The 22,437-nt window shown below is 45.7% G+C and overlaps 1 protein-coding gene across 13 annotated transcripts in view; it reads right to left on the bottom strand.

The window, feature by feature from the left end:
- Positions 1-22,437, bottom strand: part of PIWIL4 (piwi like RNA-mediated gene silencing 4) — a 72,886-nt gene that overhangs the window by 12,955 nt on the left and 37,494 nt on the right. For 10 of the 13 annotated variants that reach the window (XR_014814297.1, XR_014814298.1, XM_084974259.1 and 7 more), the window contains 9 exons: positions 19,951-20,072; positions 18,263-18,343; positions 15,059-15,256; positions 12,867-12,978; positions 6,435-6,558; positions 4,993-5,110; positions 4,320-4,431; positions 3,365-3,549; positions 585-657 (listed from right to left, as the gene is read on the bottom strand). Coding sequence is in view for 10 of the 13 variants with exons in the window: in XM_084974259.1 (XP_084830385.1) it covers positions 585-657; positions 3,365-3,549; positions 4,320-4,431; positions 4,993-5,110; positions 6,435-6,558; positions 12,867-12,978; positions 15,059-15,256; positions 18,263-18,343; positions 19,951-20,072 (1,125 nt within the window). In the remaining 3 variants the exon portion in view is untranslated. Of the gene's footprint in view, positions 1-584; positions 658-3,364; positions 3,550-4,319; positions 4,432-4,992; positions 5,111-6,434; positions 6,559-12,866; positions 12,979-15,058; positions 15,257-18,262; positions 18,344-19,276; positions 19,489-19,950; positions 20,073-22,437 lie in introns of those variants that run through there. The other 3 variants (XR_014814299.1, XM_084974260.1, XM_021102053.2) reach the window with 3 other exon arrangements.

The raw sequence follows: 22,437 nt of genomic DNA, 5'->3' as shown, positions 1-22,437 counted from the left end.
TTGTCTTAAATCTTAAGTAAAGATGACCCCTCAACAAGTTGGAAAATATGTAGACATTCAGGAGGCTGAATAGCAATGAGCATTTAAGAATTAATAATGGAGGAGTTCCCGTCGTGGCGCAGTGGTTAACGAATCCGACTAGGAACCATGAGGTTGCGGGCTCGGTCTCTGCCCTTGCTCAGTGGGTTAACGATCCGGCGTTGCCGTGAGCTGTGGTGTAGGTTGCAGACGCGGCTCGGATCCCGCGTTGCTGTGGCTCTGGCGTAGGCTGGTGGCTACAGCTCCAATTAGACCCCTCGCCTGGGAATCTCCATATGCCGCGGGAGCGGCCCAAAGAAATAGCAAAAAGACCAAAATAAAAAAAAATTTTTTAAAAAGAATTAATAATGGAAACATGAAGGGAAATAATATATTGATTAAAATACTAAGATTTGGGGGCTCTTTCTTGGGTGCCTGGGAAAATGCACAGCAATTTGCAAACATATCATGGGAGAATATGCTCAAACGCCTTCTTTCAAAGTTGTTAGGTATAAGGAAAAAACAAAATCATACCCCGAAACACAAAAACATTACCCTGTACTCACCAACTGAACCTCAGGATCCACATGCTTCTGTATGGCGTGAAGAAACGCAGCTGGATTTTCTTGTACTTTTATGCTACAGAAAAAGATTAATTTTGAAAATGCGTCATTCTCTTCTTAGTAGCACAAAGTCACACGCAGCTAAAAATAATATTCATCAGTTTTTATAACAGACTATAATTTGAGGGAAAAAATCATTAAAGTGAAATCCTTTTGAATCTAAAATTGCTTCTCCCACACAAGATAAACCAGAAACATTTAATTAGCATTTTTATTAGTTTAAAAAACAGGTTGTTGAAAAATAAAATTTTTTCCATTGTATAGAGGGTCTGCTACTCAAATAACAATTCTGTTGTTTAAATTGGGGTTGAAGGAGAACTTTCTGGAGTTCCCGTTGTGGCTCAGTGGTTAACGAATCCGGCTAGGAACCATGAAATTTCGGATTCGATCCCTGGCCTTGCTCAGTGGGTTAAGGATCCGGCATTGCCATGAGCTGTGGTGTAGGCTGACAGCTGCAGCTCCGATTGGACCCCTAGCCTGGGAACCTCCATATGCTGTGAGAAGCGGCCCTAGAAAAAGACAAAAAGATTAAAAAAAATAAGTGAACTTTTGAAACCACAAGTCTCAATATCAAACATCAGAAAAAGAGTTCAAGTTAAAGCGAGACTAGCAATTCTCCCCGGGAATTGAAAATAAAAATAATTAGGTTAATTAGATCAAGATATTCAGATAATCTATGATTCAGACATAAAATTATTTGTTTTTTTCCTTAGTGGTACCTTGTTTGAAGCCTGGAATAGTTAGCTTTAATCAATCAACCTGTGGACAAGTACTTAGCAATGATCAGTTCTGTGCATACATTATGTTAGGGGCCAGAGGGTTAAAAAAAATTCCCATGCAGAGGCATTTACATATGTATTTTCTTGACATAGGTTCAGCCTCTCATACATATATATGAATAGGCTGTCCCAATTCCCAGCAGCCTTTTAACACCTGCCCAGCAGGTGGCAGGACCACTGTCTGCCACTTCCTGGTTCCAAGGGAACTTCAGGAATGGCTGGCAGTGCTGTTTCAGATGGGTTGCAAACCTATGCTTATAGATCTCATGGGTAAATAAATACTTCATGGAAAAGAAAATGATGGAATAAAAGAACTTTAAAAGAAATCAGGCCAAGAATAGATCATGGGCACTGCCTTGCTGGAATCTGTGTAGGACCCTATGGTGCAAGTCCAAGTTCTTGGACTGTGGCTTCTTTCATGAATCTTTTCCTGCTCTATTACCTCATAGGTTAAGAGAAATTAGAGCAGGTGAAACTCAAACCAGGAGATTTGTTAACAGATTTGATAAGAGGAGAATTCGACACGCCAGTGTAAAATGAGACTTTGGGACAGCTATGGTTTTCAAGAATGCTTGTGATGCTAATGTAATTAATTCATAACCATGTTTAAAGAATAACTTTCCACCCTGCAACTAGGACATGCACCTCCACAACAATGAAGAAAAACAAGTATCTGTTGCTCTCTTCTAAGCATAGCAAGTTATGAAGTAATGTATGACCAACTTTATGGCTTTTCTAAAACAAAACAATATTCAATTTTGAGTATGACTGAGTATGAATGGACCCCTTCGTAAACTGAAAGCATCATATTTATCTCATTCCATGAAAACAGCATGCTATCTAGCATACAGTAGTAGATAATAAATGTTCAAAAGCTAAAAAAATGACCTTGGTTTTATCAGAAAACTAGCTAGATGACTAACCTTAGGCTATAGTGGAGTTCCTGTTGTGGCTCAGTGGTTAACAAATCTGACCAGTATCCATGAGGACTCAGGTTCCATCCCTGGCTTTGCTCAGTGGGTTAAGGATCCAGCATTGCCATAAGCTGTGGTGTAGGTCACAGATGCAGCTCGGATCCTGCATTCCTGTAGCTGTGGCATAGGCCAGCAGCTGTAGCTCTGATTTGACCCCTAGCCTGGGAACCTCCATATGCTGCAGGGGTGGCCCTAAAAGGCAAAAAAAAAAAAAAAAAAAAAAAACCTCAGGCTATAGTAACAGAATAAGAAAAACTTATTACAGACATATTTTCACATTAAATTTCAAAACATAAAATCTATCCAATAAGTCAGGAAACTCAACTTTTATTTGTTAATATCCTGTTTGTTATTAAGTTTTATAAATAAGTGATATGGAAGAACTAAGGAAAAGTTGAGGAGGCAATACATGGATTTATTGAAGAATTATACCCTAGTTGGTACTGGAAAGCTGTTGAGGGAATGAGGCTACTGCCTAGGAAGAACTATGAAAATAAGGTTTTACAAAGACCAACATAAGGTCTTTGTTGTGGCTCAGTGGTTAAAGAATCCAATTAGGAACCATGAGGTTGTGGGTTCCATCGCCGGCCTCGCACAGTGGGTTAAGGATCCAGCGCTGCCATGAGCTGTGGTGTAGGTAGAAGATGAGGCTCGGATCCCCAGTTGCTCTGGCTGTGGTGCAGGCCGGCAGCTGCAGCTCTGATTTGACCCCTAGCCTGGGAACCTCCATATGCCGCAGGAGCGGCCCTAAAAAAGGCAAAAAGAAAAAAAGCAAAAAAAGACGAACATAAAATATATTTTAACTGGATAAAACTTGCCACATCTATCTACTTGTAACTATTTTCTTGGCCCTTTATATTAGGAAATTTTACTGATATAAAGTAACATTTGTAGCTATATCAGCCATTATCTCTAACTAAACCAAATTAATACAGGGGAAAAGTTGGGATGATTTTCAGCATCTCCTCACATTTTGGGGTGATCCACCTTAAATCCCATGGGACTTCCAACTCTTCTCAAGCAGTTCAGAAAGCTCTCCGTCACACTTTCAGCTCTGTTACTAAATATAATCAGCCATTTATTCAAAGACTGTGCACTTAAAATCTTGCAAGCTCGCATATCCTTGGACCAGTCAGCTGCAGACACAGGTTGACACTGGAAAAAATTAAGATCTTGATAGGTTGAATACATTTACTCAGAGTAAAATTAAATAAAAAAGACAGTGAGGGGAATTCCTACTGTGGCTCAGCAGAAACAAATGAGGATGTGGGTTCCATCCCTGGCCCCGATCAGTGGGTTAAGGATCTGCCGTTGCTGTGAGCTGTGGTGTAGGTCACAGACGCAGCTCTGATCCCGTGTTGCTTCGGCTGTGGCGTAGGCTGGCAGCTTGTAGCTCCAATTGGACCCCTAGCCTGGGAACCTCCACATGCTGCAGGTGCAGCCCTTAAAAAAAAAAAAAAAAAAAAAGAAAGAAAGAAAGAAAGGAAAACAGAGGGGAGCTCCTGCTGTGGCTCAGCAGGTTAACAACTCGACTGGTATCCATGAGGACAAGGGTTTGATCCCTAGTCTCACTCAGTGGGTTAAGGGTCCAGCGTTGCCATGAGCTGTGACGTTAAGTCGCAGGGTAAGTCGCTCGGATCTGGCATTGCTGGGGCTGTGGTGTAGGCCAGCAGCTGCAGCTCTGATTCAACCCCTCACCTGGGAACTTCCATGTGGCATGGGTGTGGCCCTAAAAAAAGAAACGGAAAAGGCAAAAGGAAACCTGAGGGACCTGCAGGTTTGGAGCAAAGGAAGAGCAGAGATGTGGCCATGGAGAAACCAAATGAATATTACATTATAAAGCCCACTAGTCACTCTCACATATGAGCAAACGGACACGCGTTTAGGAAAATACTTTCAAATGAAAATAAAATCAGAGCACTTACTATATGGTCTTGCATGAGGATTTTTTCTGAAGGCACGACCCGGCCAGTCAGAGACATCTGGCATCCGAAGTGCAGCCCCCAGGTCTCGAGCTCAAAACGAGCATCCTTGTTTCTGTGGAGAGGTGAGTTTTAAATCATTAAAGTGCTTATTTTCGAAAGAATTTTAATCATTAAAGACAGAACTATAACTCTCTGAACCATCCAAAGACAGATTTATTTATTTATTTTTTGTTTCTTATTTTTTTGAGAATTCCTGGCCTCTATTTCTACTTACCCTTTTCCCCCTGCTCAAGAGACTTACGGGAAGCCTGGGCCCACGGGGGACACGCAGAGATGGAAAGGCTCTGGTGTGGCCCCAGGGGTGGCAAAATGGGCCTTTAAGCCAGACAGCCCAGGCTTCGACTCTCAGTGCTGCCATGTAATAACATGTGACCTTGAGCAAACTCCGAAACGCTTTTAAAGCCATGGTTTCTTTTTTGGCAAAATGTAGGACTAATTACATTCATTCCCAATCCATAGGGTTGATGTAAAGATTAAACACAATACACAGACAGGGCTGCCACACTGCCTGGCGCATGCTAAGTGCTTAATAAAGGCGAGATATTATTCCTGGTAACAAGCTAGTTAATAAAGAGATGCTGTGGAGCGTCTGGATGTGGAGCTGTCCCCATACCTCTGGATGTCATCTGCGAGCCTGGCCACACGCTGCTGCCTTCCCAGAGGACTGAGACGCGTTTCCTGGGCCACAGCCTTCATCAGCTGAAAATCAGAGGTTGCCTGGCCGGGAAGCCCTATTCATTGTGAATGAAAACGAAGAAAAAATGAACAGGCCTTGATGTAACTCCGGCCCATCTCAGGCACAGGGTAATAAAACTTTTCACTTAAACTGAATCAGCCTCACCATCTGGACGGCACCATCCAATAGCAATGCGAGCCACATGGCATTTAAATTTTTCGAGAAACCACATTTTTAAAAAGCCGGAAAGAAACAGATGCAATTATTCAAATAGTATATATCACTTAATTCCGTATATCCAAAATATTATCAACATGTAACCAATGCAAAAACATTGTTAATGAGGTCGTTTCCACATTAACTGCACCTTAGACATCCACCTTGTGTTCAACAGCGCTCGCCCATCTAAGCCCCGAGCCTTGCTAGACACCTGTCAAGTGCTCAGTGAACACATCGCTAGAGGCTACCATGGAAATTGCAGATCTGAAAGGTCAGAGTAACTCTAAAAACAGACATTTCTCCCCACAAGGCTGATGTCCTTATTAACTTTTCTAATCACAAAAGAAATACATACACATCATAACTGATCCGAGCAAAACAAAAACGTAAAATGTAGGAAGTCCTCCCTTCTTAGCCTCACCTTGGCAACCAGAGGAATGTGATGAAAAGTGCCTGAGACAAGTTATTCAGATTCTACAATGAGTGGAGTTTACCTTCTGGAAGCTCATGCAGAAAGAAAGTAAGGATCATTTTGGCACCCAAAGAATACACCTGAAGAAAATTAAAGTCCTGTAGTTTCCTAAACTAGCGACGTTCCAAAAAAACGAGGGCAAGCAGCTCAGTTTTAGGAAAATACCTGGAAGTCAGTTTAACATCAAAGTAACAAATGGAGGAGTTCCTGTTATGGCTCAGTGGAAACGAATCCAACGAGCATTGATGAGGATGCAGGTTCGATCCCTTGCCTTGCTCAGTGGGTTAAGGATCCAGCGTGGCCGTGAGCTGTGGTGTAGGTCCCAGACATGGCTCGGATCCCGTGTTGCTGTGGCTGTGGCGTAGACCAGCAGCTACAGCTCTGATGGGACCCTAGCCTGGGAACTTCCGTATGCCACAGGCGTGGCCCTAAAAAGACCCCCCCCCCCAAAAAAGTAACTAATGGAAAACACACGATAGAGGAAATGTAACTTTCATGGTGCCAAGCAATTTCCAAGGGCACTCTATCCTCCCACATTCTCTACGATCAAAGAAATAACTTAAAGGGCCATCCTCCATGGATTAAATTAGAGCTCTGGCACTCAGCTAACTTAAGGAGGTTCTCCCCACAGCTAAGTGTCAGGAGCCTGTGATGGAGAGCCTGATGGAGTATAAAACATAAACCTTACCTGTTAGAAAGCAGAGCTCAGGAATCAGGTGGATCATCCGAGCCTCAGTGTCATCATTTCTCTTGCTTTTCAACCGACTAACAAGCACTGGCTGGTTTAGGTCAGATAACGTAATGTCATATTGCTACAGAATGGAAAAGGAAGGAAGGAAAAGTTAACTTAGAAATACCATAAAATGCGCATCCCTGCGTATAAGCAGCAAGGTCATATCAAGGTGAATAAACAATCCTTTTCAATAGAGAAAAAAAGAAGGTCTCCACCAATCCCTATGGTTACCTACTCCTTTCTACTTCCTTTCCAGGACCTTTCCACTTTTTTTTTTTTTTTTTTTTTTTGGCTACGCCCATGGCAAGTGGATGTTCCCAGGTCAGGGGTCGAACCTGGGCCACAGCAGTGACAACACCAGATCCTTACTGTGCTGAGCCACTAGGGAATGCCTCCACAGGACCTATCTTTTATACTTCAGGGCCAGTTTCATAATTTTATTATCGTTTATAACGCAACACTGTTTGTTTTTTCTCTCTTCTTTTTAGGGCTTCACCTGCAGCATAGGGAGGTTCCCGGGCTAGGGGTCAAATTGGAGCTGCAGCTACCAGCCTACACCACAGCCACAGCAATGCCAGATCCAAACTGCATCTGCAACCTACACTGCAGCTCAAGGCAAGGCCAGATCCTTAACCCCCTGAGCAAGGGCAGGGATCAAATCCGCACTCTCCCAGATACTAGTCAGGTTCTTAACCCGCTAAACCACAACAGGAACTCCGACACTGTTTTTGTTTGTTTGTTACTCCCTTCCCTGCTCTCTTCTGAGTTCATCCAGAGTCAAACAGCCTGCAGATGGCTCCATCCTTAGTGCAAAGACCCCACTGCGGCTGACTCAACAGCCTCATTTCCATCATTGGAGACTGAGGCAGACCACCCCAGGCATAATTAACAGGCTCTAAGTATCTGTGTTCCTTTTGAAAATACCTATACACAAGCTGGAGGCAAGGGTTATACTGAGTCAACCTCAGATTCCCCAAAAGAGCATAACTGTCCTTACATCTCAGGACAATATGATGTTATACTGAGTCAACCTCAGATTCCCCAAAAGAGCATAACTGTCCTTACATCTCAGGACAATATGATGTTAGAGGGAAGCAGGTTTGAGGTCTGATGAACGTAAACCTGAGTCACAGCTCTTCTCCTTACTTGGAACGTGACATTGAGGGAGTTACTGACCCTTCCTCATCTATGGAATGGGGGGCACAGGGGCTCAGAGGTGTCCCCAGTAAACCACAAGGTATAAGGGCTCCTCGGCAATCATTAGCTCCTACCCCACCCCATTTCCTTGGTAAACTTGAATTTCAACATTCTCACCTTGCTAGGAGTTCATTTACCTTCCAAAGGCAAAGGTTCCCATTCACACTCATTCCCAGCATAACTTACTCAACACTGATGACAGAATGACTGGAATTAGAATTTACAAAATGCCCCGGACTAAGCGATGATGACATCAAAAATTGCAATTAAGGAGGCCAGAAGTGAGTGTTTCCCTACTCAATAAGGACTTTAAGTCATTAAAATAAAAAACAGGAATTCCCTTTGCAGCTCAGTGGGTTAAACACCCAACACTGTCTCTGTGAGGGTACAGGTTCAGTCCCTGGTCTTGCTCAGTTGTTAAGGATCCAGCGTTGCCACAAGCTGCCATGTAGGTCACAGATACAGCTTGCTGTGGCTGTGACATAGGCCTGCAGCTGCAGCTCAGATGTGGCCTCTGGCCCAGGAACTTTCATATGCCACAGGTGCAGCCATAAAAAGAAAAAAAAAATTTAATTAAAAAAATAAAAAATAAAAAACAATTCAGGAAAAAGAAATTTAAAAATGGTGATTTCAGCAATGCTATAACTAAAAAGCTTGAGAAGTCTTCATAGAAAGAGTGTTGTCATACACAACTTCATTAATTCACATCTCGTGCTTCCTATATTTCAGGAACTGCAGGAATAAGGTAAGAGGCACAGTCCCTGCCTTCACATATAACGACAGCATCTACAAAGCAAGGCAGAAGCACAATATAATATAATATCCACTAAGCACGTACATGTTTCCCCCTCGAATCTTAACAACAAACCCATGAGTCAAATGCTATCATCATCCCCTTCACAGATGCCCAAACACCATCCGAAATCAAAGAACTTTTCCAAGGTCCCATAACTGGAAGTCAGCAGAGCCAGGATTCATCCCTTAAGACTTGGGAATCTCTGCTTGTTACACCACTTAAGACCGGGTCCCTGGCGAGGAGTGGGGACAGGGTGGTAGGGAAAACATTTTATGGCTGGTAAATCAAGGAAGGCTTCACGAAGGAGGTGGAATCCAAGAGAGCACTTTGAAGAAAACATGGAAGCACAAGGAGTTCCCAGAACAGCTCGAGTAAAACAGGGACGTGAAGAGAAGAGAGGAAGAGAGAGTTCTGTTCACCCGGGGCATGGCCATGAACACGCCCCACTAAGCTCTGGTAGGAGGTGAACTTTACTCTCTCCTGTGCCCCCACTTTCTGAGCATTTGAAAATATGTTTCATGATAAGATAAAATAGAGAAATACGAAGGTCGATATCAAGATGCTTTCCACTTTTTTGTTGTTGTTGTTTTTTTAGGGGCACACTCACAGCATATAGAGGTTCCCAGGCTAGGGGTCTAATCAGAGCTGCAGCTGCCAACCTCTGCCACAACCACAGCAAGGCTGGATCCAAGCCACATCTGTGACCTACACCATAGCTCACGGCAATGCTGAATCCTTAACCCACCGAGCGAGACCAAGGATCGAACCCACATCCTCATGGATACTAATCAGGTTCTTAACCCACTGAGCCACAACAGGAACTCCAAGATGCCTTCCACTTTGAGAGCTGACTACACCAAAATTGATCGTTCCTTTCCTGGGACAGAGAGGAGGACATTCTAGAAAGTGGCCCCATTTTGTTTCTTTTTCTCCCTAATTACAATATATATGCAGCACACCACAACTCTTTACAGAGAAAGTGAGGGGGATTTTATCATGATTCTCTTTTCAGAATGTCACAGGTCCTAAAATACATTAAAGAAAAATGAATTCAACCATGCAGGAGAAAAGCCAAATGTTTAACAAACTTTGTGTTTAATAAACAAACACATATGGAGCACAGTTCTGCACAAGATGCTCTGCCAAATGCCAAACGCCATCCGAGTTCTTTAGGGAAAACGTGTTCCAGAAGCAATGTGATCTGCGCTACAAATGCTCAGAGAGAGAATGGCCAGCTCTTCTGTGTGTGACAGGCAGCAAAGTCAGAAAGGACTTCAGGAACTAGATGACATTTGACCTTGACCTAGTATTTCACCAGGTGGGGAAGAGGAAAGGTACAGTATGGCTTTATGCCAGTGTCTCTTGGACATGAGTGAAGGCTGAGTGACAGTAAGTAGACGGGGGTGGGGGGGTGGATGGCAGCGTGGAGGCACGGTGGGAATGCCGTGCGGGTGAGGTTAAGGGGTGAGATGGAGTCAAACAGCGTGATGCTGGAGTTGAAGGCTGTTTACCCAGTGCTCATACCTGCAGGCACCAGATGAAAAGCTCAGCTCAGACTAGTTCCTGGGTTAGTGCTTCCCTGGCGCCATGAAGGCTGACAGATGGCTCCCTTGACAGAGGCTCCACCATTAGTGACTTGCCCAACGTTACACAGCTAGTGCGGGACCATCTCATTTCAGAGTTTAGGCTCTTTACCACATTTCTGGGCAGCATTTCAGAAAAGTCTCTCTGAGGATGATGGGTCCCAGTGAGGAGAGAGCTGGGGTGAGGAAACCACAAAGGGGGCTGCGATCCCCAGGACAGAAATCTCTGAGAGACTCTGCACTAATGCAGTGGGGACAGGGCTGGGGAGGGGGAAGGGGACAGGGGCCTGACATAGCTGGGGAGGGGGGACAGGGCTGGGAAGGGAAGGGGGAACATGGCTGGGAAGGAGAAGAGGGTCCAGGGAGAACTCAAGGATAAAGGAGGCAGAATTCATCTTGGCAACAACTGAACAAGGAGGTGTGGGTGAAGGAGAGGAAGAAAGCACTGTGATTTCCCGAGAGGCAGAATTCCAAGGAGAAGCAGGAGTGGGGAAGAGTGGATTCAGTCTGAATGATGTTAGTTTAAGTGCCTGTGGGATATTCATGCAAATACGGTCTGAAAACGCAGATGGGGAATGAGGGCAAGGCAAAAATGTTGTATCTGAACGATCTCAAAATATGAAGAAAAGATCCGACCTAGGGGACCATGGCGAATGATAGTTTTTACTGTCCCGGGGAAAGCAGGGTGGGGGTGGGGTGGGGTCAAAGGAGGCGGGGGAAGACCTGAGAACCTCCAGGGATGGGCTGAGGGGCCAAGGCAGAGAGTTCTGCTCGGTGGGAGTGGTCACTAGCATCCAAAGCCACCCAAAACCCCTTAAAATAAGAAGTCAACTTATTTTAAGAAGTCAAGTAACTGACCTTGACCTTAGAGAGCTACCTCCATAGCAGCAGAACCAGATACCAGACGGCTGAGGTTTCAGGAAGGAAGAACTAAAGAGGCGCTCAGATCTAGTTAGACGACCTTCCACAGAAATGAGCTAAGGAGGAGGAGATCACCTTTCTTGAAGGTGTAGAAAGGTCAAGGCCAGGTTTTGCTTTATGTTTGTTTTTGGTTTTCAAACAGCAGTGAGGGAGTCCCCATCAAGGAGCAGTGGAAACGAATCTGACTGGGAACCATGAGGTTGCGGGTTCGATTCCTGGCCTCGCTTAGTGGGTTAGGGATCCGGCGTTGCCATGAGCTGTGGTGTAGGTCACAGATGCAGCTCGGATCTGGTGTGGCTGTGGCTGTGGCATAGGCCAGCCGCTGTAGCTCTGATTCGACCCCTGGCCTGGAACCTCCATGTGCTTGGGATGTGGCCCTAAAAGGCAAAATAGGAGTTCCCGTCGTGGCTCAATGGTTAACGAATCCGACTGAGAACCATGAGGTTGCAGGTTCGATCCCTGGCCTTGCTCAGTGGGTTAAGGATCCGGCGTTGCTGTGAGCTGTGGTGTAGGTTGCAGACGCGGCTCGGATCCCATGTTGCTGCAGCTCTGGTGTAGGCCAGTAGCTGTGGCTCCGATTGGACCCCTAGACTGGGAACCTCCATATGCCACAAGAGCGGCCCAAGAAATGGCCAAAAAAAAAAAAAAGGGGCAAAATAAATAAGTAAATAAAACAGCAGTGAGCTTTTGGAGACTGGACTATGACAGCACATTAAAGAGAAGGCACCTCTGAAAGGAACTGTTCGGATGGACGGTGGGGATGAGAGATGTGTCATCCTTATAAATCAGGCTCCCAGAATCAGCAGGAGATTCCATCAGTGAATGTTTGAGTATCTACGACCTGCACGATACCGAGCTAGCCCTTGGTGTCGGAAATCAGGAGCTCCAAGCTGAGAGGGGAAGTCGAGCCGTTCAGGTCCTGCCACGATAGCTGGGAGCACTAAGTGCAGGCAGGAGAGCCCTGGGCAGAGCGTCAGGACATCTCGGAAGAGGCGACTTCCAAGCTGCATATTGAAGGGTGTTCAGTGACTGGCTGGCTGTGAATGCACATCCAGGAAGAGGAAGCCCCATGTGGAAAACACACAGGGGCATTAGGGACTCAGGGAACCACAGAGGGTGAGCACAGCAGGACGCAGGAGGAAATGGGACGTCAGCAATGAGGGGCCAGAGCGTAAAGGGCCTTGAAAATTTTGCCCACCAGCTTAGAACTGCCTTCTAAGGAGCCGTGGAAATATGTAAGGCAGGGAGGTGACATTATTAGACATGCTTTTTAAATTGTATTATTTATTTATTAGGGCTGTAGCCGTGGCATATGGAAGTTCCTAGGCAAGGGCTCGAATCTGCACTGCAGTTGCCAGCCTGCACCACAGCCATATCAATGCTGGATCCGAGCTGCATCTGACCTACACCACAGCTCACGGCGACACCAGATCCTTAACCCACTGATCGAGGCCAGGGGTCGAAACTGCATCCTCACAGATACTAGTCAGCTTCTCAGCCCAATGAGCCACAAGGGGAACTCCTGTTTATTTATTTTCAGCCACACCGTCAGTGTGTGGACGTTCCCAGGCCAGGGATGAACCTGTGACACAGCAGTAACCAGAGTCACAGCAGTGAAAATGCCGGATCCTTATCCCACTGAACCACCCGGGAGCTCCTAGATAAGCTTCTAGGAGATAGCTCAGATGACAGGAGGGACAGCTGGCAACAGGAGGAGGGCCTGAACCAAGCCAGGGGTGGTAGCGATGGAGGGGAAGGGACAGGTCAGAGAATTATGTTGGAGGCAGACTCAGCCTGATGGTCCAGGGGACTCTGGAGACTGGAGAGGAATTGCGAGACCCCTGTGAGCCGAAAGGAAGGGTCATGAGGCTGAAGGAAGACAAGTCCGACCTGCTTGTAGTAATCCACGTAGGTGGTCTCAGTGCCATCCCGCTTCTGGAATGTGTGTGTGGGCTTCACGGACCAGTCGATGTCATCGATGCGATAGGTCTTGTTATTGTATCTGGTAAATGCAAGAAATCTTTAAGTTCTTCTCCCAAATCCCCCAGGCTCAGTGGCAAGGTCACGACAGCTTTAATTCAGAGTATTCTCTAGAATTTCAGAAATTATGAAAATAGTAATTCAAGAATAATCACTTTTTAAAAAATGATCAGCTCTCATCCGAGGAGAGCATGAATTTATAATAACTTCCTTTGACAAGAAGACCTCCATATTCCAAAAACACCAGCGGGAGCATCCTTAGACCCATCATGTGCTTTTCTCACTGAGATGCTGCAACTTCAGGGAAATCATTCTTAAGTGTTCAGAGGCCAAAGCCTTGCTCAAAACTTTCCCATCAGCTCCTGGAGTCACTCAGATTTTCTTAATTCCCTGCTAGTTTTTCTGATTAAAAACTACCCCAAGAGGAGTGCCTGTTGTGACTCAGCAGTAATGAATCCAACTAGTATCCATGAGGACGTGGGTTCGATCCCTGGCCTCACTCAGTGGGTTAAGGAACTGGTGTTGTCATGAGCTATGGTATAGGCCGAAGTTGCGGCTCAGAGCCCTCGTTGCTGTGGCTGTGGTCTAGGCCCCTAGCCTGGGAACCTTCATATGCTGCGGATGCGGTCCTAAAAAGACAAATGAATTAAAATAAAATAGTACTCCAAGAAGGCTGATTGGCCACAATTGTGGCAGCCTACTTAACCTCCCATCGAAGGCTGGTCCTGCACAAAACTGCAAAGCAGGTGGGCTAAGTTCATCTAAGCCCTTTCTCCCCTTCAGCGAGCACTGTGGCCTAAAGCATCCTCTCAGGCTGCCCCAGCCTGGGGACAGAAACCTCCTTGTCAAGTTTCTCCGGGGCTCTTGGTGCCTTGCAAGGTGACTTTGAAATAGTGTGATAAACTAATTCATGATCTTGACAGCAGGATAAGGGGGTAGGGGGCGTGGAATTCAACTAGTGCTGCCTCTTTGCTCCGTAACCTAGAAAAACGACTTCAAGTGGAAATTTTAAGCCAGACTAGAAGCAGGCTAGTGGGTTCTCTGAAAAAAAAAAAAAAAAAGTGTTCATGGGTGTTCCCATCGGGGCTCAGCGGAAACGAACCTGACTAGTACCCATGAGGATGCTGGTTCGATCCCTAGCTTCCATCAGTGGGTTAAGGATCTGGCGTTGGCGTGAGCTGTGGTGAGGTTGCAGATGTGCCTTGGATCTGGCGCTGCTGTGGCTCTGGTGTAGGTGGGCCAGCAGCTACAGCTCCGATTAGATCCCCAGCCTGGGAACCTCCATATGCTGTGGGTGCGGCCCTAAAAAGGCAAAAAAAAAAAAAAAAAGTCACCTAACTGCCCATGTTCCATTCAGTTCAATGTGCACTGAGGGCAAAACAGACAGAGATAAACCCACAGACTTGAAAGGGCTCAGCCCAGGGACTCCATAATCTTATAGCAAAGATGAGGCACAGACCTGATGTTCCACCCTGTTTTTACAGTACCAAACTTGGGTCCGTTGGCCCACGTGAAGGAAAGCCCATCCACTGACCCCGGATTGTGGTGAAGGGAAGTGCACCAGATACTGTTATCCCCGTGCTTCAGAGGGGAGCTGACGCAGAGGACATGGGGCTGGGGTCTTCCTGGGAAGGCCACATAGGGTTCGGCTCGGCTACACTGTGATGTAATTAAATGAAATAAAGTGGGTCCAAAGAGGTCGCTCTAAGCCCTGGGCTTTGGGAGAAGCACAGGGGCAGGAACCGAATAATTCCAACTGAGTGGACAGGTGGGGGCTTCAGAAAAGCAGTAACAACTGGGAGACTCTATAGGAGTCTACAAGGCAGAACTAGGGATGCGGCATCCAGCAGCCAGCCTGGGGCAGCAAAGCACAGACCGCGGGGGATCCGGGGAGGGGGTACAGCAGGAGAAAGGAACTGCGGCCAGCCCCCCACACCCCATGAGGAAGCCTGAACTCTAGACAATGCAGACGACCAGGTCTAAACCTGGGTGAGTAGGCTGATCGGATCCGTGCTCAGGCAGTGCCTGATGCTATTCCCGTTCCCACGTGGCATAAATAGCACATTCTTTAGAGAAAAATCTATTTCAATGCAGGCTTTTACCTTGTGAGGACAATGAGCCCAAGCAGCTCTTTCTCACACGTCTCGATAAAGCAGGACCTGCCGGTCTTGTGGCAGAGATCAGTCATGAACTCCAGAACCGTCTCGTTCCGGAGTATTTTATAACTCACATCAGCACTAAACAGGAGCCTGCTTTCAAAATGTGATACTGAAACGGCGAACCCAGGCCAAAGGGATAATCTTAAAAAATAAAAATACGCATTTTTCAATAAATGGTTTAAATGTTAGAGAAACATTGTTCAATGGTGATTTTATACTTCCATTCTCTGGATTTTATGAAACCGTCTTTCTTTAGTCTGATTTCTCTCAGTGGCTGACGAATCCCTTTTAGTTCTTTTCAGCTAGAATGTCTTTAAAGACATATTTAGGATAAAAATACATTCCTCTAGAGCTGCATTTCTGCATTTCTCAACCTTGGCACTGTTGACATTTGGGCTGGATAATTCTTTGCTAGGAGCTGTCCTGCCAGTGCAGGATTTTAGCAACATCCCTGGCCTCTATCTATGAAGTGTCACAAGCTGTGACAACCAAAAACACCTGCAGACCTTGCCGAATGTTCCCTGGGGAGCAAAATTGCTCCAGGCTGGGAACACAGCTATAGGGTTAACCTGTTTATGGAGCTCTCTGGCCCAGCATGCAAACACTTAGGTTCAGAAAAGCACCCTGACTCACTGGTGGAGACAATGCATAGACTTACTAATGAGAATTAAAAGAATCTAAGTGATACCACATACAGCTGAACCAAGCAAACTATCGCTGGCTACAACTCCTTTGATGAATATCATGGTCTGAAGTCTTGGAATAAGAAAAAAAACTAGGGAAGGAGCATGAAAAAATAGACAAATATTTTAAAAATAGTTCCTGGGAGTTCCCGCTGTGGCACAACAGGATGGGTGGCATCTCTGTGCACCAGGAGGGATGTTCCATCCCGTCAGGCACAGCGGGTTAAGGATACAGTGTTGCCCCAGCTGTGGCGTAAGTTGCAACTGCAGCTCAGATCTGAACCCCCCGCCGGGAACTCCATATGTGGCAGGGCAGCAGAAATAATAATAATAATACTTTCTTCTTATATTTTGTGGACTTCATTCACCATGATACGAGCACCAGCCTTCAGGACAAGCATGTACACTAGGACCAACTTCAGCTCAGCACACACCAGACCCACGAGAATTGCTAACCCAGGTGGAGAGAAAAGCGACAGGGATGAATGAATAAGATGCTTTACACAGATCACCCTGACACACTAAATTAATGCACAGAAACCCCACCTTTCCCTCCACCTGGTGGAAGACCAAACACCCTGCCCCCACCTTCTATGTTTTAATGCGCAGATCGTCCTTGACTTATGATGGGTCTTCACCTTGATAAACCCAACATAAATTGAAAATATCCCGTGTCGAAAATGCATTTAACATACTTAACCTACTGAACATCTGAGCCCAACCCACTCAACATGCTCAGAACACTGACATTAGCAGACCCCGTTGGGCAAAATTATTCAACACGAAGCCTATTTTATAATCAAGTCTTGAGTTTCTCATGTCACTTATTTAATACTGTACTGAAAGTGAAAAACAGAATAGTTACAAGGGCACGGACTGCGTGTCTGTTTACTGGCTATTTACCCCCAGGATCCCATGGCTGCCTGGGATCACGCCCTGCCTCTGCCCAACATCATGACAGAGCGTCACACCGCATATGGAGAGCCCGGAGAAGATAAACACTCACAATTCAAGGGATGCTTTCTACTGGATGTGTATCACTTTCACATCATCGTAAAATTGAAATGTCCTTGGAGTTCCCGTCGTGGCTCAGTGGTTAACGAATCCGACTAGGAACCATGAGGTTGTGGGTTCGATCCCTGGCCTTGCTCAGTGGGTTAAGGATCTGGCGTTGCCGTGAGCTGTGGTGTAGGTTGCAGACGCAGTTCGGATCCTGTGTTGCTGTGGCTGTGGCATCGGCCGGCAGCTACAGCTCCAATTAGACCCCTAGGCTGGGAACCTCCATATGCCACAGGAGAGGCCCAAGAAAATGGCAAAAAGACAAAAAAAAAAAAATGAAATGTCGTTACATGGAACCATCCTAAGTCAAGGAACATCTGTACTTCTCACTTGGGTTCCTGGTTGCTTCTGTATTTGGCTCAACCACATATTTTGGAGAACGGACTAATAACCAGTTTAAGACCCAGCTGACCACCTTCCCTGCCGCATCGACTTCCCAGTTGAGGCTGAAAATTCTGCAAGTGTTCCTAACACTTCTATCCTTCGTTAGGGTGGCTTAGCCTAGTGGCTTGTGTGACCTCTGCTTACCTGATAATTTCCTATCGACCACCCTGGTGGTGCTAACTTTATGTCAGCATGAAAACAGAGCACCAGGAGTTTCCATTGTGGCAAAGCAGGTTAAGAACCAAACATGGTGTCTGTGAGGATTTGGGTTCAATCCCTGGCCTCACTCAGTGGGTTAAGAAACTGGCGTTGCCGTAAACTGCTGCGTAGGTGGCAGATGCAGCTTGGATCCCGTGTTTCTGGGGCTATGGTGTAGGCTGGTATCTTCAGCTCTGATTCGACCCCTAGCCCAGGAACCTCTACATGCCACAGGCGTGGCCCTAAAAAGAAAACAAATCACAAGCTATGTGGTATAACATAATACAGCTTATTCTTCTCTCATTACTTTTTTTTTTTTATGGCCACACCCAAGGCATATGGAAGTTCTCAGGCTAGGGGTCAAATTGGAGCTGCAGTTGCCAGCTTACGCCATAGCCAGAGCAATGCTGGATTCAAGCTGAGTCTTCGACCTACACCACAACTCACAGCAACCACTGGATCCTTAACCCACTGAGGGAGGCCGGGGATCGAATCCAGATCTTCATGTATACTAGTCGGGTGCATTAGCGCTGAGCCACAACAGAACTCCATGCTCTCATTACTACTTGTCATACACAGAAAACTCAGTTTATAAATTCCTTCTAGGATTTATGGTAATGACCCAGCACACTAATAAAAGAAAAGAGGCTGCTAGCTTTTGACTTTCACCACTCTATAAAAAAACTTGAAAATTAAAAAAATCCATTACTTTTCATACCATTGGTGTCTCTCATAGGAGGCATAATGGTATAATATTGCATCATAAATTACGATGTTCACATTAGAACAATTTCAGTGTCACAGAAAATATAAATAAACCTACTTGTGCTGGGGAATTTCCACCGGCTCAGAAGGCTTATAGAAGTTCCGTCCAATTTGGTACATGGACAACTTTTTTAAGATCCTGCAAGTATATATGTTTTAAATCATTGTTAAGCATGAATCAACAACAGTATACTTCTAAGTTTGTACCCATGCCCAAATAAAAATAGTAGAAAATCCAGAACTCTTATTGTTATAATGCCGGAAGGGTTTAGCTACTAAATACAGATATGAGTGTGTATATAAAAACTATCCCTTTATATTTGGGGATGACACAAGTGGAATGCGATCTACCTGTCTGGGTTTAACTCCAGTGATAATGAGGTGATCACTTAGCAGTTATGACTGTGATTGTTGGTTGGATGGGGTGAGGCAAGCCATGTCCACAGGCTCTTCAGGTCCCTTCCCTATTTTGAGATGGGTGGTCCTTCTGTCTTTTTTTGTATAGTTACTTTACAGTGTTGTGTTAATTTCAGAGGTACAGCAAAGTGATTCAGTTATATATTGTTTTTCAGATTCATTTCCATTACAGGTTATTATAAGATACTGAATATGGTTTGCTGCACTACACAGGTCCTTGCTGTTTGTCTGTTTCACATATGGCAGTGTGTGTATGTCAGTCCCAAACTCCTGGTTTCCCTCTCCCCTCAATTCCCTTGGGTAACCCTAAGTTTGTTTTTTATGTCTGTGAGTCTATTCCTGTTTCATAAATAAGTTCATTGGTATCATTTTTTTAGATTCTACATATAAGTGACTTCTTAAGATTTGTCTTTCTGTGTCTGACTTCACTTAGTATGAAAATCTCTGCATCCATGTTCTCTGGATGGCATGTTTCTAGAAAGAGGAAACAATGCATCTGGGTGAGTGGGCAGTTCTTTCTGTGCCTGCTCAGCAAACCCCAGGCTCCCCTGTGCTCATCGTGTCCAGAGGCTACTGCTGAGCAAAGGGCTCGAATATTAGATTTTTAACAGATCCTAGGGACCCACACAAGTAGCAGGAAAACAGAGCTTCTCACCTTCTGGGCTCCCACGGGTCATGTGGGAAGCTTGCCAAAGCTGTGGATTTTCAGGCCCTACTCATGATCTTCTGTGCATTAGCTCCAGTGAGGGGCTGGGGAACCTGTATTTTGTCAAGGGCCACCCCACACCCAAGTTGACACAGAAGCGAGTGATCCTCAGATCAGATTGAAGATCACTGAAAAGCTCGGTGACAACTTTCCTTCTGCCCCTGGGGTCACATGGGGAAGGGATGGGATCAGAGAGGCAGTGAGAGCAGAAAGCAGAGGGCGATGGCCTTTCACACCCCAAATAAATCAACTAGGAGAAAAACCAGTCCATCCGTTTACTAAGCTAGACACACCCAACTTTCAAGTCTGGGGTGGAGGCTAAAAGTGGGTACAGAAAACAAAGAAAAGAAAAAGGCATCCAGGCACCCGCCTTGCTACCACCAAGACATCATAACCCTGAAGTCCTTCATCTCAACATGGGGAACACTAGAAAGTACCAGAGGCACCGGTTAGAGGCTCTGATGGACCGTAGTGCAATTACTGCACAAGGACACGAAAGCACATGGAAAATGGCCCTAAAGATGACACTGCTGCTGGCACGCTGCCTTCATAATTTTGATACCCAGACTCTACGCTGAGAGGCATCCCTAGCCTCAATTAAATTCACATGGAAGGCACTTTACTTCTTGAAGATGATACTGAAGACCTGGATGCACACGGGAGAACTTGCCGGCAGCTCCCTCGTCAGCACGATAGTCATTGTCACAGTCTCGCCTCTTTGAGTTTCAGTGGACAACTCTGTGACCTGGAAAAAACGAGCACTCCAAAGGCACTCTGTAGATACTCCTCAAGTACACCGGATGTCGATATGCTAAAGCCATCACAACTTGATGCGCATGAACACAGACGAAACGGAAGGCATTAGCAACGTGAGCAATAATCGAATCATCACATTATGTTTGGGTTTTTCTCTGTATTTTGCTAATCCTGGAAAAGCAACCTATTTCTCTACTTTCAAACTTCTTAATAGAGCATCAGGGCCAGACTCAGCATTCAAAGATCCTGAGTTCCCTTGTGGCACAGCAGATTATGGATCAGGCATTGTCACGGCAGCAGTTTGGGTCACTGCTATGGCGGCAGGTTCAATCCCTGGCCCAGGAACTTCCATATGCTACAGGTTCAGCCCTCTCCCCCGGAAAAAAAAAGATTTAGTCCAGAGAAAATTCTAGAGCAGTGGTTCTGACCCTTTTGGGGTGTGGAGAGGTGCAGGAAGATAGATTGCAGCTTACTTTGAAAGTCAGATAAAAGTCACTGACATTCTCCCAAGAAAATGCCATATATGTACAGAATGTACCCATTTTCAAGAGTTTATGGATGCCCAGAAGCCTATTAGTGGACTGTCCTGCCCATTGAGAGTTCATGCATTTCAGACAGAAGCCTCTGAAAAGTTTATCAAAAAAAAACAGACGGGCAGAGAAGAAAGCAAAGGATAGGGGACAGACAAGAGGGGAAATGAATGTGGGAAGAGAGAGGAGAAAATGGTGACAGTTTAAACAGATAGGAAATCTGCATTATCAATTTTCAAATGGTCTAGAGAAATCCCTAGATTCTTATCATCAGGAACAGTGTTCTACTAATATAATGAATGCAGGAATAGGTCTTTATACCAGCTGCCCAATTTTTTTTTTTTTTTTTTTTTTTTTTTTTTTTTTTTTTTTTGCTTTTTTAGGGTTGCACCTGAGGCATATGGAAGTTCCCAGGCTAGGGGTCGAATTGGAGCTGCAGCTGTGATCTACACCATAGCCATAGTAATGCAGGATCCGAGCCATACCAGTGACCTACACCACAGCTCACGGCAACGCCAGATCTCCGACCCACTGAGCAAGGCCAGGGATCAAACCTGCATCCTCATGGATCAAACCTGCATCCTCACGGATACTAGTCAGATTTGTTTCCACTGCGCTACAATGGGAACTCCATGCCCAGCTAACTTTAAAGCTCCTTAGACCAGGTAGGGCTCAGAACAGATTTCTGGAATAAAGAATGAACACATCAGTCAATAAAAGTCAGTGATTGGAGTTCTCTTCTGGCACAGCGGGTTAAGGATCTCGTGGTGTCACTGCAGCGGTTTGGGTCAATGCTATAGTTGGGGTTTAATCCCTGGCCTGGGAACTTCCACAAGCGGCAGGGGTGGCCAGAAAGAAAAGGAAAAAAAAAAAATCAATAATCAAGGATTTTTCAGAAGGGTAAGGAATTAGAAGAGGTCAGTTTATTAGCAAGCATTTATGTATTTTAGCCCTATTTTTTATAGTGAAACTGTAGTTTTGCCTGCTTTTAGGTTGAACCAAGAATGCAGGGCAGGGGTGGTTCATAGCATGGAAGCAAAGAGAAATGCATCCTTTCCCAGGGAAACACTGAGGTGTTTCTTGCTTCTAGTAAAACTGTACAGAAGTCAGAGGTGGGGGAGGGAGGAAGAGAGGGGTGGGCTTAAGAGAGAAGGGAGGCGTTTCTCAGACTGCTGCTGGGATGTCAGGACAAAAGCATAAGACAACAAAGGCTTCTGGGATGAGTGGTGGGCAGCAGATGGTCCCCGCCCAGATTGCTGTCTCCAGGAACAACATCCCTAACAGCCATCTAAGCGCAAACTCATCAGCGCCCCCAACCCCCGCACCTCCACCACCAAACACCACGGCCTCCCTGCTTCCTGCCTGTTCTGGACCCCACACCCTCACCCTCAGAGTGAGCTTTCACTCCCTCCCCCGCCCCGCCCTCCATCCACTGCCTCATGGGGTGGCAAGGCTTTGCCCTTCTACACCAGCAGTGTCTCCAACCCATGGCAGCTTCGCACATCAATTATTTACCACCAAGCTCAAGAGCATGTGACTTAGAGGTGGACAGACCCTGGTTCTCTGCCTCTTGCAGCCTGTATGACATGGAGCAAGTTATTTCAACTCTTTAAGATCTTTTCCCATGTCTACTGTGGGAATGAGACCAGGCTTGTGAAGATTGAGGGGGATAATTCATGGATCTTATCTCTATCCACAGCAGTGTGTTGTACTTTTGCTCAAACTCTTTTTTTTTTGGCGGGGGCGGGGGGGGGGGGCGGGTAAAGGAGAAAAAGATAGCTTTATTGCTTTGCCAGGCAAGCCTTAAAGATGGTGCGAGGCTCA

The sequence above is a fragment of the Sus scrofa genome, chromosome 9 (genome assembly GCF_054392235.1).
Source record: "Sus scrofa isolate SSC_HxYL_T2T_F1_AM1 chromosome 9, Sscrofa_HxYL_maternal_Yorkshire_Landrace_v2.0, whole genome shotgun sequence".
NCBI lineage: Eukaryota > Metazoa > Chordata > Mammalia > Artiodactyla > Suidae > Sus > Sus scrofa.
Note: the sequence above shows the minus strand (reverse complement) of the source record. Positions and strands in the feature narration are given on the sequence as shown.